This window comes from Pan paniscus, chromosome 16 (genome assembly GCF_029289425.2).
Source record: "Pan paniscus chromosome 16, NHGRI_mPanPan1-v2.0_pri, whole genome shotgun sequence".
Lineage (NCBI taxonomy): Eukaryota > Metazoa > Chordata > Mammalia > Primates > Hominidae > Pan > Pan paniscus.
This window is the reverse complement of record NC_073265.2, coordinates 88,007,133-88,030,718: the sequence shown is the minus strand read 5'-3', so window position 1 is coordinate 88,030,718 and position 23,586 is coordinate 88,007,133. Positions and strand designations below refer to the sequence as shown.

The 23,586-nt window shown below is 39.0% G+C and overlaps 1 protein-coding gene across 1 annotated transcript in view; it reads left to right on the top strand.

The window, feature by feature from the left end:
- FAM169BP (Protein FAM169B) overlaps positions 1-23,586 on the top strand; it is an 84,316-nt gene that overhangs the window by 35,823 nt on the left and 24,907 nt on the right. The window contains exon 6 of the mRNA XM_063596955.1: positions 4,681-4,858. Within this exon, the coding sequence (XP_063453025.1) occupies positions 4,681-4,858 (178 nt within the window). The remainder of the gene's footprint in view (positions 1-4,680; positions 4,859-23,586) is intronic.

Genomic DNA, 23,586 nt, shown 5'->3' with positions numbered 1-23,586 from the left:
GTCACATTCACACAACTGGGGGTTAGGACGTCGACAGCTTTTTGGGGGTGACAGTTCAATCCATAACACCCTGCTAGCAAGGAAAATAGCACTCAGTGCTATGTATAACAGATATCTGGCTACTGATAAGTCTATTTTACTTTCCTGAGTGGCCCCTCATGTCTAAGTTTTAAAACTTTAACATACACCATCTCTCTGTTGAATGGGAAACTTCTGCTTAGTGCATTCAGGTAACGTTTATTGGCTCTTAGCATGAGTTAGAATTGTAGCAGATATTATCCTGTATGTTACCTGAGACTCTATAGGGATTATCTAATGTCAGAACCTTCAAGGTATTTGTTTGCAAATGAACACATTGAAGCTGAGTCACACAGCCAGTAAGTGATTTAGCTGGGTACAAACATCTGTCTCCTTGACATCAGACCTGGTGATCTTTGAAGAGCTGTGCCTCTGTTGAGCAGTTGTAAAGCAGAGACCTGGGATGGCAGGTGTGAAGGCAGGAACCAGAGGAGCTTCTCAGAGGTCCAGGTGGCATCCTGTTGGCTGAACTTTGGCTGGGGCAGAGGCTAAGGGGGAAGCCAGTACCCAACTGAGAGTTTGGACTGTGTGCCTCCCATTCACCCATTTTCATTTGATTGGTATATTCATCTTAATTCCACAGGTGGGAAGAAGGATGATGCTTCCCTGCAGTCTTGAAATGTGTGATCTTGTTTACAGTTGTCTGGAATGCCATTCGGTTCCCTTCATAGAGCCCTGTAAATAATGAATGAAATATCAGTATTCTTTCCGGTTCAGTATAGAGAATGGCTAAGAAGCAAAATACAATTAAAAGATAAAGAAAAAACGTCAAGACCTAAAGTTCTACAAACAGAGAGGGGAAATAGTCCCAGGCACAACACTTCAAAGATCTCCAGCCTGATGTCAAGGAGATGGAAGTTTGTACCCAGCTACATCACTTACTGGCTGTGTGACTCAGCCTCGATGTCTTCATTTACACAACAAATACCTCGAAGGTTCTGAAATTAGATAATCCCTATAAGGGGTCTCAGGTAATGTTCCCAAGTTGTTAATCCAGGTTTTATTTTATTTTTATTTTTTTTCCTGCTGAGCAATTAAAAAATTAGTTCTTGATTTTTTTCTAAACAAGAGCTTCATTAAGATAGAATTCACACATCATAATCTTCATTCTTTTAAAGTGTACAATGCAGTGACTTCTAATATATTCACAACATTGTGTATCAATCACCACTAATTCCAGAACATTTTCATCATTTTAAAAAGAAGTTTTCTACCCACTAGCATCACTCCTCATTCCTGTCTTTCCCCAGTCCCTGGAAACCATAATCTGCTTTCTGTCTCTATGGATTTGCCTATTCTAGATATTTCCTATAAATGGAATCATACTACAGGTGGTCTTTTGTAAACAGCCTCTGTAACTTGGCTTAATCTTTTCAGAGTTCATCCATTGCAGCATGCATCAGTACTTCATTCCTTTTTTTGGGGTGAATAATAGTCCATTGTATGGATATACCACATTTCATTTATCCATTTTTGAGTTGATGGACATTTGAGTTGTATCCACTTTTTGACTATGATTAATAATACTTTAAGCATTTGTATGGAAATTTTTGTGAGGAACATATTTTCAGTTCTCTTGAGTATATATCTAGGAGCGGAATTGCTGGTCATGTGGTAACTCTATGTTTCATATATTGAGGAACTGTACAACTGCCTTCCCCAGCAGCTATACCATTCTGCACTCTCAACAGCAGTGTCTGAGGGTTTCAGTCACTCCATATCCTCACCAGCACTTGTTATTGTCTTTTTAATGTTCTCCATCCTAGTAGGTGTGAAGTAGAATCTCACTGTGGTTTTAATTTGCATTTCCATGATGGCTAAGGATGGTGAACATCTTTTCATGTGCTTATTGGCCATCTATAGATCCTCTTTGGGAAAATGTTTATGAGGATCCTTGGCCCACTTTTTAATTGGGTTATTTGACTTTTTACTATTGGGTTGTGAGAGTTTTTCATATGCAGGGTTTCATGTGCAGAGTTTTTCATATGCATAATCCTTATCACATATATGATTTGCAATTATTTTTTTCCAATTCTATGAGTTGTCTTTTTTAGGTCTCGTTTTAATCGACTCAGTAGATATTATTTTGAAAAGGTTTTTCTTCCAGCACATTAGAGACGGCCTGAGATTCAGCAAGTGAGCATGATGTACCCAGTGTGGTGCTTGGCATCTTGGTTTGCGTTGCTGCCCCAGCTCTGGTGCTGCAGGTGGGCCAGGTGGCCACTTAATGACTGACTGTTCTGAATGCTATGAAGAATGTGGATGGCTCCTTAAATAATTTTTTCAGAACAAGAGTTGTTACTTCCTTCGTTTGTCATCTCTTCTTCTAAGTTTAAATGAGAAAACCCCCACATTTTCTGACAATGTGGCCTATATTATGAACAGAAAGAAACTTGGGTGTTATTTCCACTTAATGAACCATGTTGTAAAGATCTATCCTACCCCAGCTGTACATAGGAATATTTCCCCTCTGTTTGTAGAACTTTAGATCTTGACTTTTTTTCTTTTTCTTTTAATTACATTTTGTTTCCTAGCCAGCTCTTCTTCACAAATTACCAAAAAAACCCCACAAGATTTCTTAATGTTTTTCTTGTTAACTTAATTAGTGGTCCTAATGAGGGATGTGAACTGGAACTTAGTTTTGTGTTTTCAGAAACATTTCTGAGTCAAAATCACATGTCACACGTTTTCCTCCCCCATAATGAAATTGGACAAATTAAGTACATTTTCTTTCTCCTCCTTTTTCTCCTGCCAGTTTTTGATTGGATATTTCCCTTCTGCCAGATGCAATCTGCTTTTGTCTTCTGGCTTTCTTCTGAACTTTTTGGTTTTATAAGTTGAAAAATATAACCTCCTCCACGACACCAATCTGGTTTTGTGACTAGCTAGTTATTCTCAACTTCTGAAATTGATTTGGCTGCCGCTGTCTGAGATACAAAATGTGATGGCTTCTCAGAGCCAAGCTAGTGTGGTTTTCACTAATCTTTTTCTCATTTAAGATTTAGCTCCAGATGAAGGTGAAATATTTTACATTCTGGCCAATTCGTAAGTTTATTGGCACTGAACACTTTGTGCCATTTGCTGCAAGCTGCCTTATTTTTATTATCAGAGCATTTGAAAAACATGCAAGTATTTTAGAGACCACATGAAGGATCTTCTCCCTTGACTGGAGGGGGAAACCAAGACTCAAAGAGGTTGTGAGTCGCTGAGGATCTCCCAGCAAATCCAGGGTAACAACCCACAAACCACAAATGATGACGATGATAATCCAAGAGTCAAGTATTAAATATAAAACGAAGTATTAATATTTGTATTATCCCCTTTCCCCAAATCTCATTTCTAATGGATGAAGATGAAGAATGAAACCGCTGGCTGGACTGGAAAGCCCCAGCATGTTGTTTTGTGCCTGCCTCTGACAGACCCCTCGCCCAGCTGTCTCAAATCCTCTTTGAAATGAGGCAGGGAAATCAATAAATGTAATCACCCTCTTTGAGCTTCAATTTCCCCACCTGTGAACCAAGGCCTCCCCAGCAGGTGGTGAGAATCACATGGTAGCATGTGGGTGGATGTCCTGGACCAGTTAGTGGCCTTGTTGATCTGGAGGTAATGCATAGGATAAAGTGAGAAACACACACGCAGAGGCTGTCACCTAGCAGTGTTGCAGAATAAGTTCCAATACAACAGCATTGTCACTTAGTAAATAGCTGATTGGTTTCACCTCCTGCCACATTTTAGCAGTTGCTCGTGGCTGTCTGAAGGGCTGCGTTAAGGAGGCTTCTGAGACCATGTCCACGCTTAGCTGGACAGATAGGTCTGCTCTGAATCCAGGGGTGGGAGACCTTGGTTTCTGCCACCTATTTGCCATCCGTGGGCTACACAAATGCAGAGCATTGTAACAGGCAGGGGTGTGAAGTCATTTTGACTTGCGAAGGGGAGAGCTTCTAACTGTGTGGGCCTGACTTTGACCACAATACAATTTCCTCACTTGCGATAACTTTGCTACAGGCAAGAGATGGTTCAATTTTACAGCCTTAGAACGGGCTGTGCCCTGAGTCCCCGTAATTCTCTGGGATTAGGACACCAGCGTGTGCTCTAAATCTGTCACAAGCCATTGAAACTCACTTGCTTTTGGTGTAGCAATTGATCTCCCACATCATTTACCCTCCTTCTGACGGCCAGAATTCCGGGGCCTGCTGTCATGAAAATGACAAATCGGGTTTATTTCAGGATACATCCAGCAAGTCAGTTGAAATGGGTTGCCGCAGCCCCCCAGTGTTAATTTCCTGTTTTGTTACCATGTGATGGATTGTGCTTTGTCGTCTCACATTCCTGGTCCATGGCCCTGGGGACCAGGGGCTGCCCCTGGCAGCGTTCTCTGCTCCTGCAGGCCGCATGGTGCCAAAGGTCAGTGGTGTGGAAGCCTCTGTGAGATGCCATGATTCACGTTTTGGCTCTTGGAGCACAAAATGAATCTTCGATGGAGGAGCTCACACCTGGCCCCGACGTGTGCGTCACATCCAAGCGCAGAATTTATTGTGCATGATTTTCCTCTCTTGTCTCACTTGACTGTTGTTCTTTTTCTTTCTGTTTTTTTCTTCAAAGGTTCAGTCATTTGGGGAAAGGGTTGTGCTTTTCATTCTAAACGCCGTTATTTTTGGAAGATTGGAGAGAAATTTGGATGATGATGACATGTTTTTTCTACCTCACTCTGTGAAGGAACAAGCTAAAATCCTGTGGAGACGTGGAGCGGCTGTTGGGTTTTACACAACCAAGTTGAAAGGTGAGGGATGCACGGCCACCACTTCAGGCTGGACTGAGTGGGGCTGTCTAGGGGTCTGCCTGGCCTGGAGGGCTTCCTCAGCACCAGCTATGTGGAGAGAATCTTCTAGCACAGGAAGTATCGCGGATTAAGTTGGGTGTAAATAAACCCCACGTATGGATTCCATTTCCACCACATTTCTCGTCTCAGTGGCAAACATGGTGAAAAGCATGTCCCTTTGATTTCCAGGCAGTGCCATGTCCCCTCTAAAAAATAACTAATTGTAATTAATGGTATAAAATTTCATTTCTTTCCTTCAGTGTTACTAGTTAGTTGTCAGGAAAAATACCACTGCTGATAGCTGACATGTGGAGCCAAAGCAGCTTGGATGCCAAGATTTATAGACATTAGAAGAGAGGGAGTCCGGCCATGATAACAAGGTTAGGGTGAAAGTCTCTGACTTGAAGGTCAGTGACCAGTGCTAAGTGTGGGACTAGTACCATTTTGCTGAAGTGATTTGTCTCTTCTTTTTTATTATTTTTTTTTATTTTTTGAGGCAGGGTCTTGCTTGATGTCACCCAGGCTGCAGTACAGTGGCACGATCATGGCTCACTGCAGCCTCAACTTCCGGGTTCAGGTGATCCTGCCACCTCAGCCTCCTAAGTAGCTGGGACTACAGCCATGTCTGCCTAATTTTTGTATTTTTTTGTAGAGATGGGGTTTTGCCATGTTGCCCAGGCTGGTCTCGAGCTCCTGAGCTTAAGCCATCTGCCCACTCCAGCCTCCCAAAGTGCTGGGATTGCAGGTGTGTGCCACTGCGCCTGGCCACCGGTTTTCTTCTTTAAAGTTGCTTTCTTTTTTTCATTCTTTCTTTTCTTTTCTTTTCTTTTTTTTTTTTGAGATGGGATCTCTTTGTCACCCAGGCTGGAGTGCGATGTCGTGATCATAACTCACTGCTGCCTCCAATTCTTGGGCTCAGGTGATCCTCCTGCCTCAGCCTCCCAAAGTGCTGGGATTACAGGCATGAACCACCGCACCTGGCCTCTGTATTTAATTTTTAAAGGCTGTCAACATCTCTCACCTAACTAATTCCAGCCCCATCATTTGGTTGTCAAAAAGTTCTCAATTTTAGCAAAAATTAATCTTCTCAGTAAACTGCCATGGATGTACTACGAGTTAGATGTTTTTCTTGGGCACTAAAGAGGCTGAGTTTGGTTCTGAGCCACGTTCACGTTGTGTGTGTGCTTGACCTGTCCAGGATGCGATAAATTTGTGTTTCTCGCTTTTTTGTTTTTTCCTCAGTGAGATACAGCAGTTTCTCATCCAAACCACTTCTTCATTTCTTGGTTAATTATTTGCAAAGTCAGTCGTAGCTTTAGCCTCTGTGTCTTTCAGCTCCTTTCCTCACGACAGCCTTTGTCCTCAGACTTTGATGCCCTTTCACTTTTTTGAATGGTCATGTTCTTTCACCATTTAAGATAGACCAAGGGGCCTAGAGAAAAATTAAAATGAAAAGGAAGCTTTTTGTAATTCCTCTTTCCTGGGAGACTCATCAGTGGTCATTTTCTACCAAATGGCTGTTTTTTAGTCTGTAACCAAATCATTTGTGGTGTAGACATCCTACTAATAATAATGAAAACTGTTAACAGATGCCAGCTTGATGTGTGAAACCACAGGTAGGCGGCAGAAGGAGCTTGACCTTGGTCTTGCCTGGTCCTGCTGCTATTCCCGGAGGCAGTGATACCAAGGGTCCTGATTCCGGGGAGGGACACAGGGGTTGTCTGCAGCTGCTATGCTCTTCCCCAGGCAGATTCAGGGCCTTGGAGGAGAGGGAAGACCTAAGGATGCTGAGCTGAGGCAGGTCAGACTGGGTGCTTGAATTCTGCCTTTTCATTTCTGATGGATCCTACAAATTCAGTGAAAACTTCCCTGAAGCTGCTTGTGAGGTCACATTATTTTCATTAATGAACTGGTTTTTGAAGTGGCAATGGACTGTTAGTTACTCAGCAATTTAGTGGGTTTAAAAAGTGTCAAACGTGCGTGGTGGCTCACGCCTGTAATCCCAGCACTTTGGGAGGCCAAGGTGGGCAGATTGCTTGAGCTCAGGAGTTCAAGACTAGCCTGGGCAACATGGTGAAACCCCATCTCTATTAAAAGTACAAAAACCAGCATGGTTTTTGGGCATGGTGGTGCATGCCTGTGGTCCCAGCTACTCAGGAGGCTGAGGTGGGAGGATCACTTGAGCCGAGATCATGCCACTGCACTCCATCCTGGGTAAAAGAGTGAGACCCTGTCTCAAATAAAAAAAAAAAAAGTATCAAACTTGTAGAAAATAAAATAAATGAAGCAATTGTATTTTTCAGGTTTTCATTGTCAACTTTAAAATTTTTTACTGCCTTTTTATGGATTAACATTTTTAGGGAGACACAATGAGGCTATTTCTGTGGAATCTATATATATATATATATTACCAGCAGCAATATAGAGAGTTACAGTTGCACCACATCCTTGTCAGTACTTGGTATTGTCAATCTTTTTCATTTTAGCCAGTCTATAAAGTGTGAAGTGGTGGCTAATTTTGGTTTTAATTCACATTTCACTATTTCACTAATGATGAATGACATTGAACATGTGCTTATTTGATGGTCATATAACTTGTTTGATTAAGTATCTGTTCAAATATTTTTGCCCATTTTTAATTGTTTTTTAAATTATTGAGCTTCAAGAGTTCTTTATATATTTTAGATAAGAGCTTCTTATCAGATATATGTTTTGAAAACATTTTCATTTTGATGACAGTGGCTTTCAGAGAGCAAAAGTTTTAAATGTTGATGAAATCTAATCAATTTTCATTATTATTCGGTTGAAAATATTTTCTAAAATACTTTGTGATTTCTGTGGGTTCTTTAAAAGTGAGTTTTTAATTTCCAGATATTTGGGGGCTATCTCTGATTTTTTTTTGATTTCTAATTTAATTCTGCTGCAGTAAGAGAATATAGCCTGCTATATTTAATATTCTGAAAATGACTGAGAGCTGTTTTATGGCCTAGTGTGTGGTCTATCTTTGGGAACATTCTGTGGGGACTTAAAAGAGTATATTCGGTGGTTGTTGGGTGTAGTGTTTAGAACTGTCAGGTTATGGTGACTGGTGATGTCATTCATATCTGCAAGGGAGCAAGAGTGGGGAAGTGCCACGCTCTTTTAAACAGTTGCTATCTGGTGTCATTTTCCTTCAGGCCAAAATACTTCTGATATAGGTTGGATATTTGTCCCCTCCAAATCTCAGGTTAAAATGTGACCCCCCATTGTTGGAGATGGAGATGGGGCCTACTGAGAAGTGTGTGGGTCATGGTGGCAGATTCCTCATGAATGACTTGGCATCTTCCCTGTGATACTGAGTGAGTCTAGCTGTATTAGTTCATACTAGAGCAGATTGTTTAAAAAAGCATGGCACCTCCCATCTCTCTCTTGCTCCCTCTCTCTCCATGTGACATGGCTGCTCTCCTTTGCCTTCCACCATGAATGGAAGCTTCCTGAGGCCCCACCAGAAGCAGATGCTGGTGCCATGCTTCTTGTACAGCCTGCAGAATCAGGAGCCAAATAAACCTCTCTTCTTTACAAATTACCCAGCCTCAGGTATTCTTTTATAGCAGCACAAACAGACTAATACAGCTTCCCTTAGTATTTCTTATAGTGCCATTCTGCTGGCAACAAATTCCATTAATTTTTGTTTACTGAAAATGTTTTTATTTTATTTCACTTTCATATTTGAAAGATAGTTTATCCAGATACAGAATTATTAGAGATCACTTCTTTTCTTTCAGCACTTTGAATATTTTGTTCCAATATCATCTGGCTTTCATAATTTTGGGTGAGAAGTCAGCCATTCGTCTTATTCTTGTCCCCTCATAAACGAAACGTCATTTTTTCTTTGACTGCTTTCAAGGCTTTCTCTTTAACTTTGACTTTTTTCTTGCAGTTGACTGTGATACATCTATATCTTAGTCCATTTGTGCTTCTATAACAAATGCAAGAGACTGGATAATTTATAAACAACAGAAATTTATTCCTCACAGTTCCAGTTGTCTTCTTTTTCTGGGTTTGCAGCCATATGTATGTTAGGGTGCTTCATATTGTCTTACAGGCCTCTGAAATTTTATTTTTCTTGGAATATTTTTCTTTCTCCTTTGGTTTAATTTATCTTGATCTATATTCAGGTTCATCTGCCATCTATAATCTGCTGCTAAGTCTATTGAAAAATTTAGTTATTGTACTTTTCAGTGCTAAAACTTGTATTATTGTGTATAGTTTTCAATTCTTTATTGAGATTCCCTGTCTATTTATTCATTTGATTATATCTTTTTCTTTAATTCTTGGGATTATTTTATTTTAATTCTTTGAATATATTTGTAAAGCTGGTTTGAAGTCATGGAATTATTTTAATTATTTGAATATATTTGTAAAGCTGGTTCGAAGTCCTTGTCTGTCAATATCTGGGCCTGTGTAAACTCAGTTCTACTGACCACCATTATTTTTTTTCCTGAGTAAGGGTCATACTTTCCTGTTTCTTTGCATATTTAGTAATTTTTGGTTGAAAACTAGTCGTTGCAGCAACTGAAATTCTTTTTTGATTTCTGAGGATTTTGAGATTTTTGTTTTAGCAGGCATTGAACTTGCCTGGATTTAAACTGCACACTTCATCTCCCTTGTGATATGTAGCTGCTGACATCTGTTTGTATGGCTTCCCATGGCTGCTTCTTTAGCCTGGCCCTGTAGAGTTCTTCCCTGTACCTGCAAAGTTGGTGGTTCAACAAAGATTTGGACATGGATGTGACTTACCTTCTCTGTGATTTCCTTGCTTCTGCCAGATTTGGATTCTGTAATCTGACCCTTCACACAATTTATTTGACTTCAGTCTTCTGTTACTACAGCTGCCCAAGTTGAGGAATGTCCTTGGTTAAGGAAAGTGTCAAAGTCACAGGTCTAATTTTGTGCAATTCCATCTTTCAAGAGTGGGTATCTCTCTGGGCTCTGACTTCTTTTTTGCCAGATCCCTTGGGGTCTGCTCCACTCATATGCAGATTAGCTATAAGCCAGATTTGGGAAGTTTATGCTCTGAATTTGGGTCTCACTAATTCTGTGGTTCTCTTGCTGCTAGGGCTTCCTCATTAAATTTCTGTGTTTTTTTCCCATCCTGAATTCTGATATTTGACATGTTTAGCTGGTAAGGCTGCGGTTTTTCCTACAAATGTTTTTCTGTAGCCTCACAGGTGGAATTAATCCTGTGGCTGGTAAGCTGAAAACTCACAGGTTCTACCTATTCCAGTTTTCTGAAAGTAAATTTTCCTCTGGCTTCTATCTGCTTTTGGATGCCTTGCAGTGTCTTTAAATGTTTTATTAAATTTATTTTTTAATAGTTATTACATATAGGGATTTGCATGACCACTTCATCTCACCAGCGTTATCTAATATTCTATTCATGTATAGATCATAGAAGTTTGTTCCTCGCCTTCCCATCTCTTCCTATAAGTTGAGAGAGGGATGTATGTAGATGAATTCAAAAATGGTTGCTATGCATGCATGTAAATTAAACAAAAAGTAATTTTGATGGTGATTAGGTATATTTTATTATATTTTGTTATTTTACATATGTAAGTTAAGAAAATTTGCCAGTGAGTACATGTGGTTTAATTGGCTATAGGAGGGGTTTATAGTTCAAAAGTTCAGAACAGTTAATGCTGTTTCTCCAGTCTTGGCTCTGTCTTGGTGCCTGTCACAGTGTTTTGTGGTGATGTTGTATTGATGTTTGAGAGATGGGCACAGCAAATGGCATGCTTCTCCACTTTTCAGCACAACAGTTTCTCTTCATAATCTTAGATCCATATGATTCAGAATGTCTGTTAATTTAGCCTGGGCTTGGCTGAAGTTTATAATTTCATTCTGTGAGGAAAACATAATGTACAAATTCATTGCATAAATAGGATCACAAGGGCCAGGTTTTACCTACTGATATGGTTTGGATTTGTGGCCCCACCCAAATTTCATGTCCAGTTGTAACCCCCAGTGGTGGAGTGGGGGCCTGGTGGGAAGTGATTGGGTCATGGGGTGGACTTCCCCCTTGCCGTTCTCATGATGTGAATGAATTCTCAAGAGTTCTAGTTGTTTAAAAGTGTGTAGTACCTCCCCCTTCACTCTCTCTTCCTCCTGCTCTGGCCATGTAAGATGTGCCTGCTTCCTCTTTGCCTTCTGCCATGATTGAAAGTTTCTTGAGGTCTCCCCAGCCATGCTTCCTGTACAGCCTGTGGAACCCTGAGCTACTTAAACCTCTTTTCTTATAAATTACCCAGTTTCAGGTATTTCTTTATAGCAATGTGGGAATAGACTAATACGCCTATTGAAGAGTATACATTGTTTCTTTTCTTTCTTTTTCTTTTTTTTTTGTTTTTGAGATGGAGTCTTGCTTTGTTGCCCAGAATGGAGTACAGTGGCACGATCTCGGCTCACTGCAACCTCTGCCTCCTGGGTTCAAGCGATTCTCCTGCCTCAGCCTCCTGAGTAGCTGGGATTACAGACACGTGCCACCAGGCCAAGCTAATTTTTGTGTTTTTAGTAGAGACGGGGTTTTGCCATGTTGGCCAGGCTGGTCTCGAACTCCTGACCTCATGATCCACCCTCCTCAGCCTCCCAAAGTGCTGGGATTACAGGCATGAGCCACCGTGCCCGGCAGAATATACGTTATTTCTAAGCATTTTAGCTATATCTTTTCTGTCTGCATGTAACTTTAAATTTTAAAAAGTTATAGAGTAAAATTCACTTTTAGGGGGAGTTTACAGTTCTGTGAATTTTAACCCATGTATAGGTTTGAATAACCACAACCACAGTGAAAATAAACAATAGTTTCATTACCTCCCCCATACGCTTCATCCCCCGCTCCCAATAACCCCAGCAACCACTGGTCTGTTCTCCATCACTACAGTTTTGTCTCTTTTAGAATATCCTGTACATGAAATCAGGCGGTGTTTAGCCAGTGGAGACTGACTTCTTTCACTCGGAATAATGCCTTTGAGATTCATCCACCATAATGTGTGTATCAGTAGTTTGTGTCCCATTACTGCTGAAGAGCCCATTCAGTTTTCAAACAAGTGAGTGCCTTTATATAGAACAAATAAGATATTTTCAGGTAGACCCCCTTTGGACACATTTTGCTAGTAGGGTGGTTTGAGTTTCTCCCTTTGTTTGATGGTTCTGTAATTGTCTTTCTTACAAAATATTGACACTTTAGCCATGTCACTATTTCACGTTGAAATTTTCCCTAGGTAATCAAAATTGTGAGGTTTTACTTTAACTTTTGCTTTAAAACGACCATTCCACAAAACCGTTAGCATTCAAGGGAAGAAAATACTCACTGGGGAGTGGAGAGTTGGCCAATTTAAGGCAGAGCCAATAAGTATTGTGGTTTTGTATAAAAACCTAAAAAGAACACTTTTGCATTTCAGATTCCTGAAAGCCCAACACAAATGATTTCTGAAAGTCCTTGAACAAATACAAGGGCAACACTTAAAAATATTAAACTAGGTGGTTTGGAGCCCAGGCAAGCATGGGACCTGTGAGATGACAGTGACACTGTGGAGTCGGCCTCAGCCCTGCCTGTCACCAGGGCCTTCTGTTCTCTGCCTTCCCCAGACACCAGGCCCACAGGGACCTCCTGCACTGTTGTCCCGTCAAGCAGGGACCCCTTGCCGTCTTCTGGACTTTAGTAGAAGCATAGCAAAAAATGGAGTGGCAAGAGTGCAGTGTTGTTTCGGGTACCGAGTCTGCCACCCAAAGAGAAGGGGCTTGCCACTGCAAGGAACAGAAGTCTACTCCTGGACTTACAAGAAGGGAGGGCACTGGAAGAGGGCAGGGGAAGTTTGTGAGGTGCTGCCTGGCTTCTAAGGCTGGGATGGGGACCCCACAGCTGTAAGTGGGGTGCTACTCTGCTAGTCTCTTTGCAGACCAGCTTCCTTTACTTACTTATGTTTCTTGCTCCCTTAGAATGTTGACTTTAGTTTGCTGTGATGCCAGACTGGCCTCTAACTGTACCCGCTTTCAAGGGCCAGGACCTACTATAGTGCTAGTCCAGCTGGCCGGTGGTTTGGTTTCTTATGGATGGATCATGGGTCCACCTTTTGCTCAACTGTGGTCAGGTAGGCTGGGTGCTATGGATCAGAGATGGCCATCTAGCCCTGTCTCTTTAACTGAGGCTATGGTGGGGCAATTTTAAAGAGCTATGGGTTTGGCAGACATCCCATAATAATCCATGGAGGAATCCTGGTGGTCTTGCCTAAAAGTATTCTGGCCTCGACCTGGGCTGTAATACTCTTAGTCAAGACCACCAGGCAGCCCTTTGTTGACAACTCTTAATTTTTAGAGCCCCGCAGAGGACACAGCTTTGTGCTGCTCATGTAGTATAGGATACAGGAATTCTCAGGCTCTACCCTAGACCTACTGAATCAGAAACTCTGCAGTGGGGCCCAGCAGTCTGTGTTAACAAGCCCTGCAGGTGATTCTCATGTACTCTACAGTGTGAGAACCACTGACCTAAGGCACACATTCTCAGCAAGGAGATATTGCCCCCAATGAGACAGTGATTTGTTCTTGGGGAGCAAAAAAAAATCTTAGATATTTACAGTGGTTTGTGGCTTTTCAAAGATCAACATTATTTAACAAAGTCTTATTTTTTATTAGTATTTAATTTGGGGGATGGTGATCAATATATTACAAATAAATATATTGTATAAGCCTTTCCATAATCTATACATATTTCAAGACATCATATTATACACCAAAGATATATACAATATTTATCTGTCAATTAAAAAATATTAATTTAAAAAATACTCATATTCAAATTGTGAATGTCTCAAATTCATACAAAGCAAAATGGTGGTTTCAAGAACTAGAGGGAGAGGGAAACAGGGAGTTATTGTTTAATGGGTACAGAGTTTCCATTTACAATATGGAAAGAGTTCTGGACATGGATGGTGATGATGGTTACATAACATTATTTGTATTTAAAGTTTTTTAAATTGACAGGTAAATATTGTATATTTTTTTGGTGTACAACATGATGTTTTGAAATATGTATAGATTGTGGAATGGCTAAATCAAACTAATGAATATATGCATTACCTCACATATTTATCAGTTATTTGTAGTGAGAACACTTAAAATCTACTCTCGTAACAACTTTCAAGTATACTGTATGTTGTTATTAACTGTAGTCACCATGTTGTACAGTAGATTTCTTAAGTTATTCTCCTGTCTATATGAAATTTTATATCCTTTGACCAATATCTTCACAGTTTCTGCCCACCTCTAGCACCTGGTAACCACCATCCTACTCTCTGCTTCTATGAATTGGACTTTTTTAGATCTTACATATAAATGAGATCATGCACCCATTTTTAAATTGGGTTATTTGTTTTCTTGCTATTAGGGTGTATGAGTTCCTTATATGTTTTAGATATTGACCCCTCATCCAATGTATGGTTTGCAAATATTCTCCCATTCTGTAGGTTGCCTTTTCACTCTGTTGATTGTTTCTTTTGCCATGCAGAAGCTTTTTAGTTTGATGTAGTCCCCTTTGTGTATTTTTGCTTTTGTTGTCTATGCTTTGGGATAATATTAAAAAAACCATTGTCCAGGCCAATGTCATGGAGCTTTCCCCCTATGTTTTCTTATAGTAGTTTTACAGGTTCCGGCCTTACATTTAAATCTTTAATCCAGTTTGAGTTGTTTTTTGTATATGATGTGAGATAAGAGCCTAATTTCATTCTTCTGCATGTGGATATCCTGTTTTCCCAACACCATTTAGTGAAGTGACTGTCCTTTTCCAATGTGTGTTCTTGGCATCTTTGTCAAAAATCAATTGGTTGTACATGTGTGGGTTTATTTCTGGGCTCATTGTTCTGTTCCATTGGTATACCAGTCTGTTTTTATGTCGATACTATGCTATTTTGATTACTATAGTTTTGTATATGTTTTAAAATCACAGAGTGTGATGCTTGTGGCTTTATTCTTTCTGCTTAAGATCACTTTGAGTATTTGGGTCTTTTGTGGTTCTATACAATTTTAGGATTTTTTTTCTATATCTGTGAAAAATGTCATTGGAATTTTGATAGAGAATGTGTTGAATCTATAGATAGCTTTGGGTAGCAGGGATATTTCAACAGTATTAATCTTTCTAATCCATGAATGTGGGATATATTTTCATTTATTTGTGTCTTCTTCAATTTCTTTCATCAGTATTATAGCTTTCATTGTATAGAATTTTATCTCTTTGGTTAAATTTATTCCTAAGGTATTTTGTTATTTTTTTTTTTGTAGCTATTGTAAATGGGATTGTTTCCTTAATTTCTCTTTTGGATAGTTAATTGTTAGTGTATAGAAACACTACTGATTTTTGTATGTTGAGTTTGTGTCCTGCAAATTTACTGAATTTGTTTATTAGTTCTAACGGTTTTTTAAATATAGTCTTTAGGATTTTTTTATATATAAGATTGTGTCAGCTGGGCATAGTGACTCATCGCTGAAATCTCAGCACTTTGGGAGGCCAAGGCCAGAGGATCACTTGAGCCCAGGAGTTTGAGACCAGCCTGGGTAACATAGGGAGACCCTCTCTCTACAAAAAAAATTAAAAAGTAATTAGCCAGGTGTGATGATGTGCCTGTTGACCCAGCTGCTTGAGAGGCTGAGGCAGGAGGATTGCTTGAGCCTGGTAGGTTTAGGCTGCAGTGAGTTACAGTCACGTCAATGCACTCCAGCCTGGTCGACAGAGTGAGACCCTGTCTCAAAAAGAAAAGAGAAAGAAAGAAAGAATGAAAGAAAGAAAGAGAGAGAAGGAAGGAAGGAAGGAAGGAAAATAAAGAAAAGAAAAAAGAAAAAGAAGAAAGAAAAAAAGAAAGTAAGAAAGAGAAAGAAAGACAAAGTAAAGGTTATGTCATCTGCTGCAAACAGAGACAATTTAACTTCTTCCTTTCCAGTTTGGATGGCTTTTATTTCTTTCTCTTGCCTCATTGCTATGGCTAGTACTTCTAGTACTATGTTGAATAGAAGTGGCAAGAGTGAATATCCTTGTTATTGATCTTAGAGGACTATCTTGCAGCTTTTCACTGTTGAATATGATGTAAGCTATGGATTTGCAGGTTGTTTTCATGTTGTTGAGGTTGAATAGTTCTCTATATTTTCTAGATATTAACCCCTACCTTAGTCTGTTTGTGGTGCTATAACAAAATACCACAGATTGGGTAATTTATGAGCAATAGAAATTTATTTCTCACAGTTCTGGAGGCTGATAAGTCTAAGATCAAGATACTAGCAGGTTCAGTGTCTAGTGAGGACCCAAATGAATCCTGCCATTTGCCTCCAAATGGCATCTTGTTAACGTATCTTCCTGAGGGGATGAATGTCGTGTCCTCACATGGTGAAAGGATGGAAAGGGGAGAAAAGGGCCTCCTTCCACTCACTCCCTCCAGCCCTTTCATAGGAGTGCCAATCTCATCCATGAGGCTGGAGCCTTCAAGGCCTAATCACCCTCTAAAGGCCCTATCTCTTAATACTATCACTTTGGTGGTTAAGTTTCAATACATGAATTTTGGGGGACACATTCAGACCATAATAATCACTTATCAGATATATTATTTGCAATTTTTCTCTCCCATTCTATGTGATGCCTTTTTACTTTGTTGATGCTGACTTTTGATGCACAAAATTTATAAATTTTCATGAAGTCCAATTGCCTGTGTCATTGGTGTCATATTCAAGAAATCATTGCCAAATCCAGTGTCACGAAGCTTCTGCCCTATGTTTTCTTCTAAGAGTTTTATAGCTTTAGGTCTTACATTTAGGTCTTTGATCAATTTTGAGTTAATTTTTGTGTATAGTGTCAGCTAAGGGTCCAACTTCATTCTTTTGCATATGTATATCCAGTTTTTCCAGCACCATTCATTGAAAAGATTGCCCATTCTTATAGTTTCTTTTGCTTTTTAAAATTTTCTGTTTTCTGGCCAGGCGCGGTGGCTCACACCTGTAATCCCAGCACTTTGGGAGGCCAAAGCAGGTGGAATACCTGAGGTCAGGAGTTTGATACCAGCTTGACCAACATGGAGAAACCTCGTCTCTACTAAGAATACAAAATTAGCCGGATGTGGTGGCGTGCGCCTGTAATCCCAGCTACTCAGAGGGTGAGGCAAAACAATCACTTGAACCTGGGAGGCAGAGATTGCAGTGAGCCAAGATCATGCCATTGCACACCAGCCTGGGCAACAAGAGTGAAACTCTGTCTAAAAAAAATAAAATAAAATTCTGTTTTCTGATTAATGGATTGAGTAATGTTCAGGGTCCAGCACAATGCTGAACTGAAGCAGCCTTTCTCCTGTAATCTTTAAATGAGGTACATTACTGATATAGATTTTCTTATGTTATACTACCTGGGATAAATCTGCTAGGTCAAGTGTTTTTTTTTATTATTATTCCTGAGCTTTTTTTGAATATTTAAAAAGTAAATCAAATTTTGTGGCACCTTATAAATTCATTCCTGTTATAATAGTAAAATATGTAGAAATAAATGAAATTTTAAAAGGGAAAATAATATAACTAAAGCTTTTCTCCAGTTGTGTCCTATTTTGGGATGGTTCATGTGAACGCATTATTTTTAATTGTTTTTGAGAAACATATAATTATTACAAATAGATATTATAAAAGCTTAGTTCCTCCTGTTAAAAATGATGTTTTCCTGGGCAGACATTAGCAAACTATGGTCTGTGAGCCAAATCATGCCCATCGCTTGTTTCTGTAAATAAAGTTTTATTGGCATATTGCTATGCCCACTCATATTTTCCTTGGTTGCTTTTGCATTTCAACTGTAGAGTTGAGTAGTTGCAACAGAGACTTTATGGCTCCCAAAGCCTAAAGCATTTACTCTCTGATCTTTACAGAAAAAGTTTGCCAACCCCTGTTCTAGAGAATGCAATTTAAACATTTTTTTTTCCAAAAAAATTATTTAATCTAAATTGGTGTAGTAGTTCTTGGTGGGCAGAATTTAGGAACATTCCGACCACTTACTAGTATCTTCAATGGATGCTTAACTGTGCTAGGTTCCAAGGGAGTCTGGCTCTAACCTCGTGAAGTGGGCCCAGGACAGACATAATAGCATGATTGTAACTAAAAGATAGTAATAACACTTAGCAAAATTGAACTCTTAGCCATCTCTGTATTGGATTTCTGTGGTTTAGGAGTATCCTAAATATCGTCATAATTTGCACTCATTCTCTTGGACTAGCAACTGTTACTACTTGACTTGAATTTGGATTTTTAGAGCGGTTCTTCATAAAACACTCTACAGAGCCACAGCAGGTGCAGCAGCCACCATCAGTATAATGTCTCTTAAAATGATCAGGACGAGACCTGGATGGGTGCGTCACAGCTCCACAAAAGAAATACTGCAAAAGGAAATTTGCTGAAAGCTGGGTCATCTTTGGCCAGGCACTTGTTTATTTTGTGCTCTGACATCCACACCATAACTTTCCTGATAGCCTGTCTTGATTCTCAAAAGCAGCTGGGCAGGACGTACATTATGGAATTTGTCCCGCCACTTGTCTTTTTAATCTTCCTCCTTCCTGACAAATCGCCTTTTTGAAGTAGATACAGTTTCTTCCATTACTTTCTAGCTGTCTGCCCCTGTCATTTCCTGGTGGGCAATCTGTGAATTCTGTCTTAGGTATTCCAAGAAGTCACTCGTATCTTCATTAAAGTAACCCTAGTTTTTCTTTTCTTTGTTTTGTGTGGGTTATTGGTCTTGCGTCTCCTCCAGAGCAGCTAGGTTAATGAGCAGAGAAACTAGCCCCCTATGGTGACCTAAATTAGCTTTGTATGCCTTGTTGAATCCAGTATGTTAATATTTGTTTATTTTTATTTTCTTTATGTTCACAAATGACTACTGTTGACATATTCTTCCTGTCCTTGGCTTTTTGTTTTTCCCTCAAAGGCTATATTATACTCATAGACTGAGAGGGGGAATGTTCTCTTTATTTTTTGTTCTCTTGAAGGTGTTCTTGGAAGTTTGATAGAACTTATCTCTAAAATCATTTGTGCCTGATGTCTTCAGTGCTGGAGGATTTTAAGCTACTGATTTAAGGTTTTAATCCTCATAGGACAAGTTAGTTTTTTGGTTTTTTCTTGAGTCAGTTTTGGTGGGTTGTCTTATCCTAGGAATTTGTCCTTTTTATTTGTTTTCAAGTTTATTATCATCTTTTCTTTTCTTTTAAACTTTTGCCACATCTGTAGGGATATCTCTTTTAATTCATAATATACTTGATATACTGTCTCTCCTTTCTTTCTTATTTTAGCAACTCTTGAATTTTTAAAAACTTTCTGTTGTCTCTTTCCTTTCTATTTCATTAATGTCTATCCTTTTTGTCTTTTTCCCTTTATTTTCTTTGAGTTTCTTCTATTCTTTTTGAATATTGTAAATTCTGATGCTTAGCATGTTCACTTTTAGCCATTTTTGTTTTCTACTATCAGCATTCATGGTTAAAACCGTCTCACGCTACTGACAGTTTGGTTGGTTCACCCTGCTGTGGTCTTATGGGTTGTATGTTCTGACTGGTCTGTACTTTGCCATACCTGCCCTCCCCAACTATTTACTATGAATTGTGGTCTCTTTGGATCTGTTCCCCTGACCCTTTATCCAGGACTAATTATCCTCATGTAACAGGCCTTTCTGAACATTTACCTGAGGGACACAGCTTCATCTGATTTTGGATAGTGCACATTTTGGAATAGGCTTTAGTCTTCAAAGTGTTGTTAGGTAGAGAGATAACTTGTGTAGTCAGTGGAAGTGATTTTAGGAGTGAAGTAGAAGAAAAAGAAAGGGCACCAGAAGATCTTGTTCTTGGCTCAGTTGTGACCCCAACTACTTCACGGCATGGGTTGGTCTAGGTTTGCTCTGGGATCAAAAGATGCCCCATGAGCTGAAGAGAGACATCTTTGGATAGTTGGGGCCAAGTCCCACGTCCTCCCTGTTTTTAACCTTTTTTTGACCCTGTCAGTTGCCATGTCTATAAAATGGGTAGCATGGGCGAGATCGTTGCTATGGTTCCTATCAAATATTCTGTGCTATGTTGCTAGGGTTTCCTTGGACTTTATGTTCTGATTATGAGTAGCAAGCCCACTCGAGCACAACCGGATTATTGCTTCAGCCCCTGTTCATGATTGGGTTTGTAATAAGAATCGGCTTTGGGAGTTGATGTTACAAGATGAATTTTATTTGACCAACCTGAAGGTGTGATCAGCATTTATAAAAGGCTGCTGGAGGATTTTTGTTTCTTCTTCTTCCTCCTCTACCTGTTTATTTTGAAAGAATTTTAGATTTACGGAAGAGTTACAAAGATAGTACAGAAGGTGCCTGTTCACCCTTCACCCTCCAACCCCCTAGTGTCAACATCTTCTATAACCATGGAATAATTATCAAAACAAAGATGTCAATATTGGCTAATTTTCCACCAATGTCCTGTTCCTCTTCCTGATCCAGCATACATGTTACATTTAGTCTTCAAGTCTCTTTAGTCTACTCTTCCAATCTGAGACCTTTTCTTGGTTTTTCCTTATTTTTCACCATCTGGACACTTTTGAGAAGTACCAGTCAGGTGATCTATAGAATGTCCCTTAATATATAGTTGCCTGATGTTTTCTCATTATTAGACTGTGGGGCTTTGAATTTGGGAGGAAAGGGAAGTATCTTTCTCCTCACCTCATATCAGAGAGGTAGGGTGCACGATATGAATGTTACTACTGGTGATAACCCTGATCACAGTTAAGGGAGTGTCTGCTAGATTTCTTCACTGTAAAGTTACTCTTTTCTCTTTTTTATAATTGATTTGTTACAATCTTTTTTTAAAAAAATTAATCCATTGTATTTTTAAGAAATCAATTTTACTGGATATTTTCGAATAATTTTGAATAATTATTAATTGAATAATTCAATTTGTTGAATAATTTTTACATTCCATAAAATTTTCCAATTATAAGCGTATAAGCCAGTGATTTTCGGCAAATTTAGAGAGTTGTGTAACCATCATCAAAATCCAGTTTTAGGACATTTCCATCACCCCCTCAAAAGTACTGGCTGTTTGCTGTCAGCCTGTTTCCATCCCAGCTCCAAGAAATCACTGATCTGTTCTGTCTCTACCAACTTGCCTTTCCAAGACAGTTCACATAAATGGAATGATAAAATATGCAATCTTTTGCATCTGGTTTCTTTTTCATTTAGCACAGTGTGTTTTCGAGGTTCATCCAAATTGTAACATGTGTTAATATTTTGTTCCTTTTTATTGTTGAATAGTATTCCATTGTATGAATATCACATTTTGTTTATGCATCTATCATAAACAAAATTAGTTGATGGGTTGTTTCCAGTTTTAGGCTATTATGAATTACCCTGCTATAAACATTCACAAACACGTCTTTGCATAGACATTGTTTTCATTTCTTTTGGGTAGGTTCCTAGGGGTAGAATTGCTGGGTCATTGGGTAAGCTTATGTTTGACTTCTTAAATAACTGCCAAATTGTTTCACAAAGTGGCTGTACCATAACACATTTCCATCAGCAATAGATGAGGGTTTCAATTTCTCCACATCCTTGTCAACAGTTGTTATTGTTTTTTTATTATAGCCATTCTAGTAGGCCAAAAGTGGCTTTTCATTGTGGTTACAACTTGCATTTCCCTAAGGACTTAGGATGTGAAATATTTTTTAATTGATAAGTAGCCATTTGTATGTTTTCTTTGAAGAAATGTCTGTTCAGATTTTCTGTCCATTTTTAATAAGGTTGTTTATTTTCTTCTAATTGAATTGTAAGAATTCTTTATATATTTTGAATCTAATTCTTTTATCAGAAATGTGATTTGTAAACATTTTCTTGCAGTCTATGGCTTGTTTTTCATTTTCTTAGTGGTGTCTTTTTTTTTTTAATTTCCGTAAGTTATTGGGGGAACAGGTGGTGTTTGATTACGTGAGTAAGTTCTTTAGTGGTGATTTGTGAGATTTTGGTACACCCATCACCCGGGCAGTAGACACTGCACCCTATTTGTAGAGTTTTATTCCTCACCCCCTTCCCACCCTTTCCCGCTGAGTCCCTGAAGTCCACTGTGTCATTCTTATGCCTTTGTATCATCATAGCTTAGCTCCCACTTTTGGGTGAGAACATATGACCTTTGGTTTTCCATTCCTGAGTTACTTCACTTAGAATAATAGTCTCCAGTCTCATCTGGGTTGCTATGAATGCCATTAGTTCATTTCTTTTTATGATGGCTGAGTAGTATTCCATCATACATATAAACATATCACAGTTTCTATATTCATTTGTTGATTGATGGGCATTTGGGTTGGTTCCTTGATTTTGCAATTGCCAATTGTGCTGCTATAAACATGCATGTACAAGTATCTTTTTTTTTTTTTATAATGACTCTTTTCCTCTGGGTAGATACCCAGTAGTATCTGGGTATCTGCTGGATCAAATGGTAGTTCTACTTTTAGTTCTTTAAGGAATCTCCACACTGTTTTCTATAGTGGTTGTACTAGTTTACATTGCCACCAGCAGTGTAGAAGTGTTCCCTGTTCACCACAGCCACGCCAACATCTACTACATTTTTATTATGGCCATTCTTGCAGGAGTAAGGTGGTATTGCATGGTGGTTTTGATTTGCATTCCCTGATCATTAGTGATGTTGAGCATTTTTTCATATATTTGTTGGCCATTTGTATATCTTCTTTTGAGAATTGTCTATTCATGACCTTAGCCCACTTTTTGATGGGATTGTTTTTTTCTTGTTGATTTGTTTGAGTTCATTGTAGATTCTGGATAGTAGTACTTTGTCAGATGTATAGCTTGTGAAGATTTTCTCTCACTCTGTGGGTTGTCTTTTTACTCTGCTGACTCTTCCTTTTGCCATGCAAAAGCTCTTTAGTTTAATTAAGTCCCAGCAATTTATCTTTGTTTTTATTGCATTTGCTTTTGGGTTTTTCGTCATGAAATCCTTGCCTAAGCCAATATCTAGAGGGGTTTTCCCAATGTTATCTTCCAGAATTTTTATAGTTTGAGGTCTTAGATTTAAGTTCTTGATCCATCTTGAGTTGATTTTTATATAAGGTGAGAGATAAGGATCCAATTTCATTCTCCTACACGTGTCTAGCCAATTATCCCAGCACCATTTGTTGAAAAGACTGTCCTTTCTCACTTTATGTTTTTGTTTGCTTTGTCGAAGATCAGTTGGCTTTAAGTATTTGGGTTTATTCTGGGTTCTCTATTCTATTCCTTTGGTCTTTGTGCCTATTTTTATACCAGTACCATGCTGTTTTGGTGACTATGGCCTCATAGTATAGTTTGAAATCAGGTAATGTGATGCCTCCATATTTCTTCTTTTTGCTTAGTCTTGCTTTGGCTATGCAGGATCTTTTTGGTTCCATGTGAATTTTAGAATTGTTTTTTCTAATTCTGCAAAGAATGGTGGTGGTATTTTGATGGGAAATGCATTGAATTTGTACATTGCTTTTGACAGTATGGTCATTTTCACAATATGGATTCTAGCCATCCATGAGCATGGGATGTGTCTCCATTTGTTTGTGTCATCTGTGATTTCTTTCAGCAGTATCTTGTAGTTTTTCTTGTAGAGGTCTTTCACCTTCTTGGTTAGGTGTATTCCTAAGTTTGT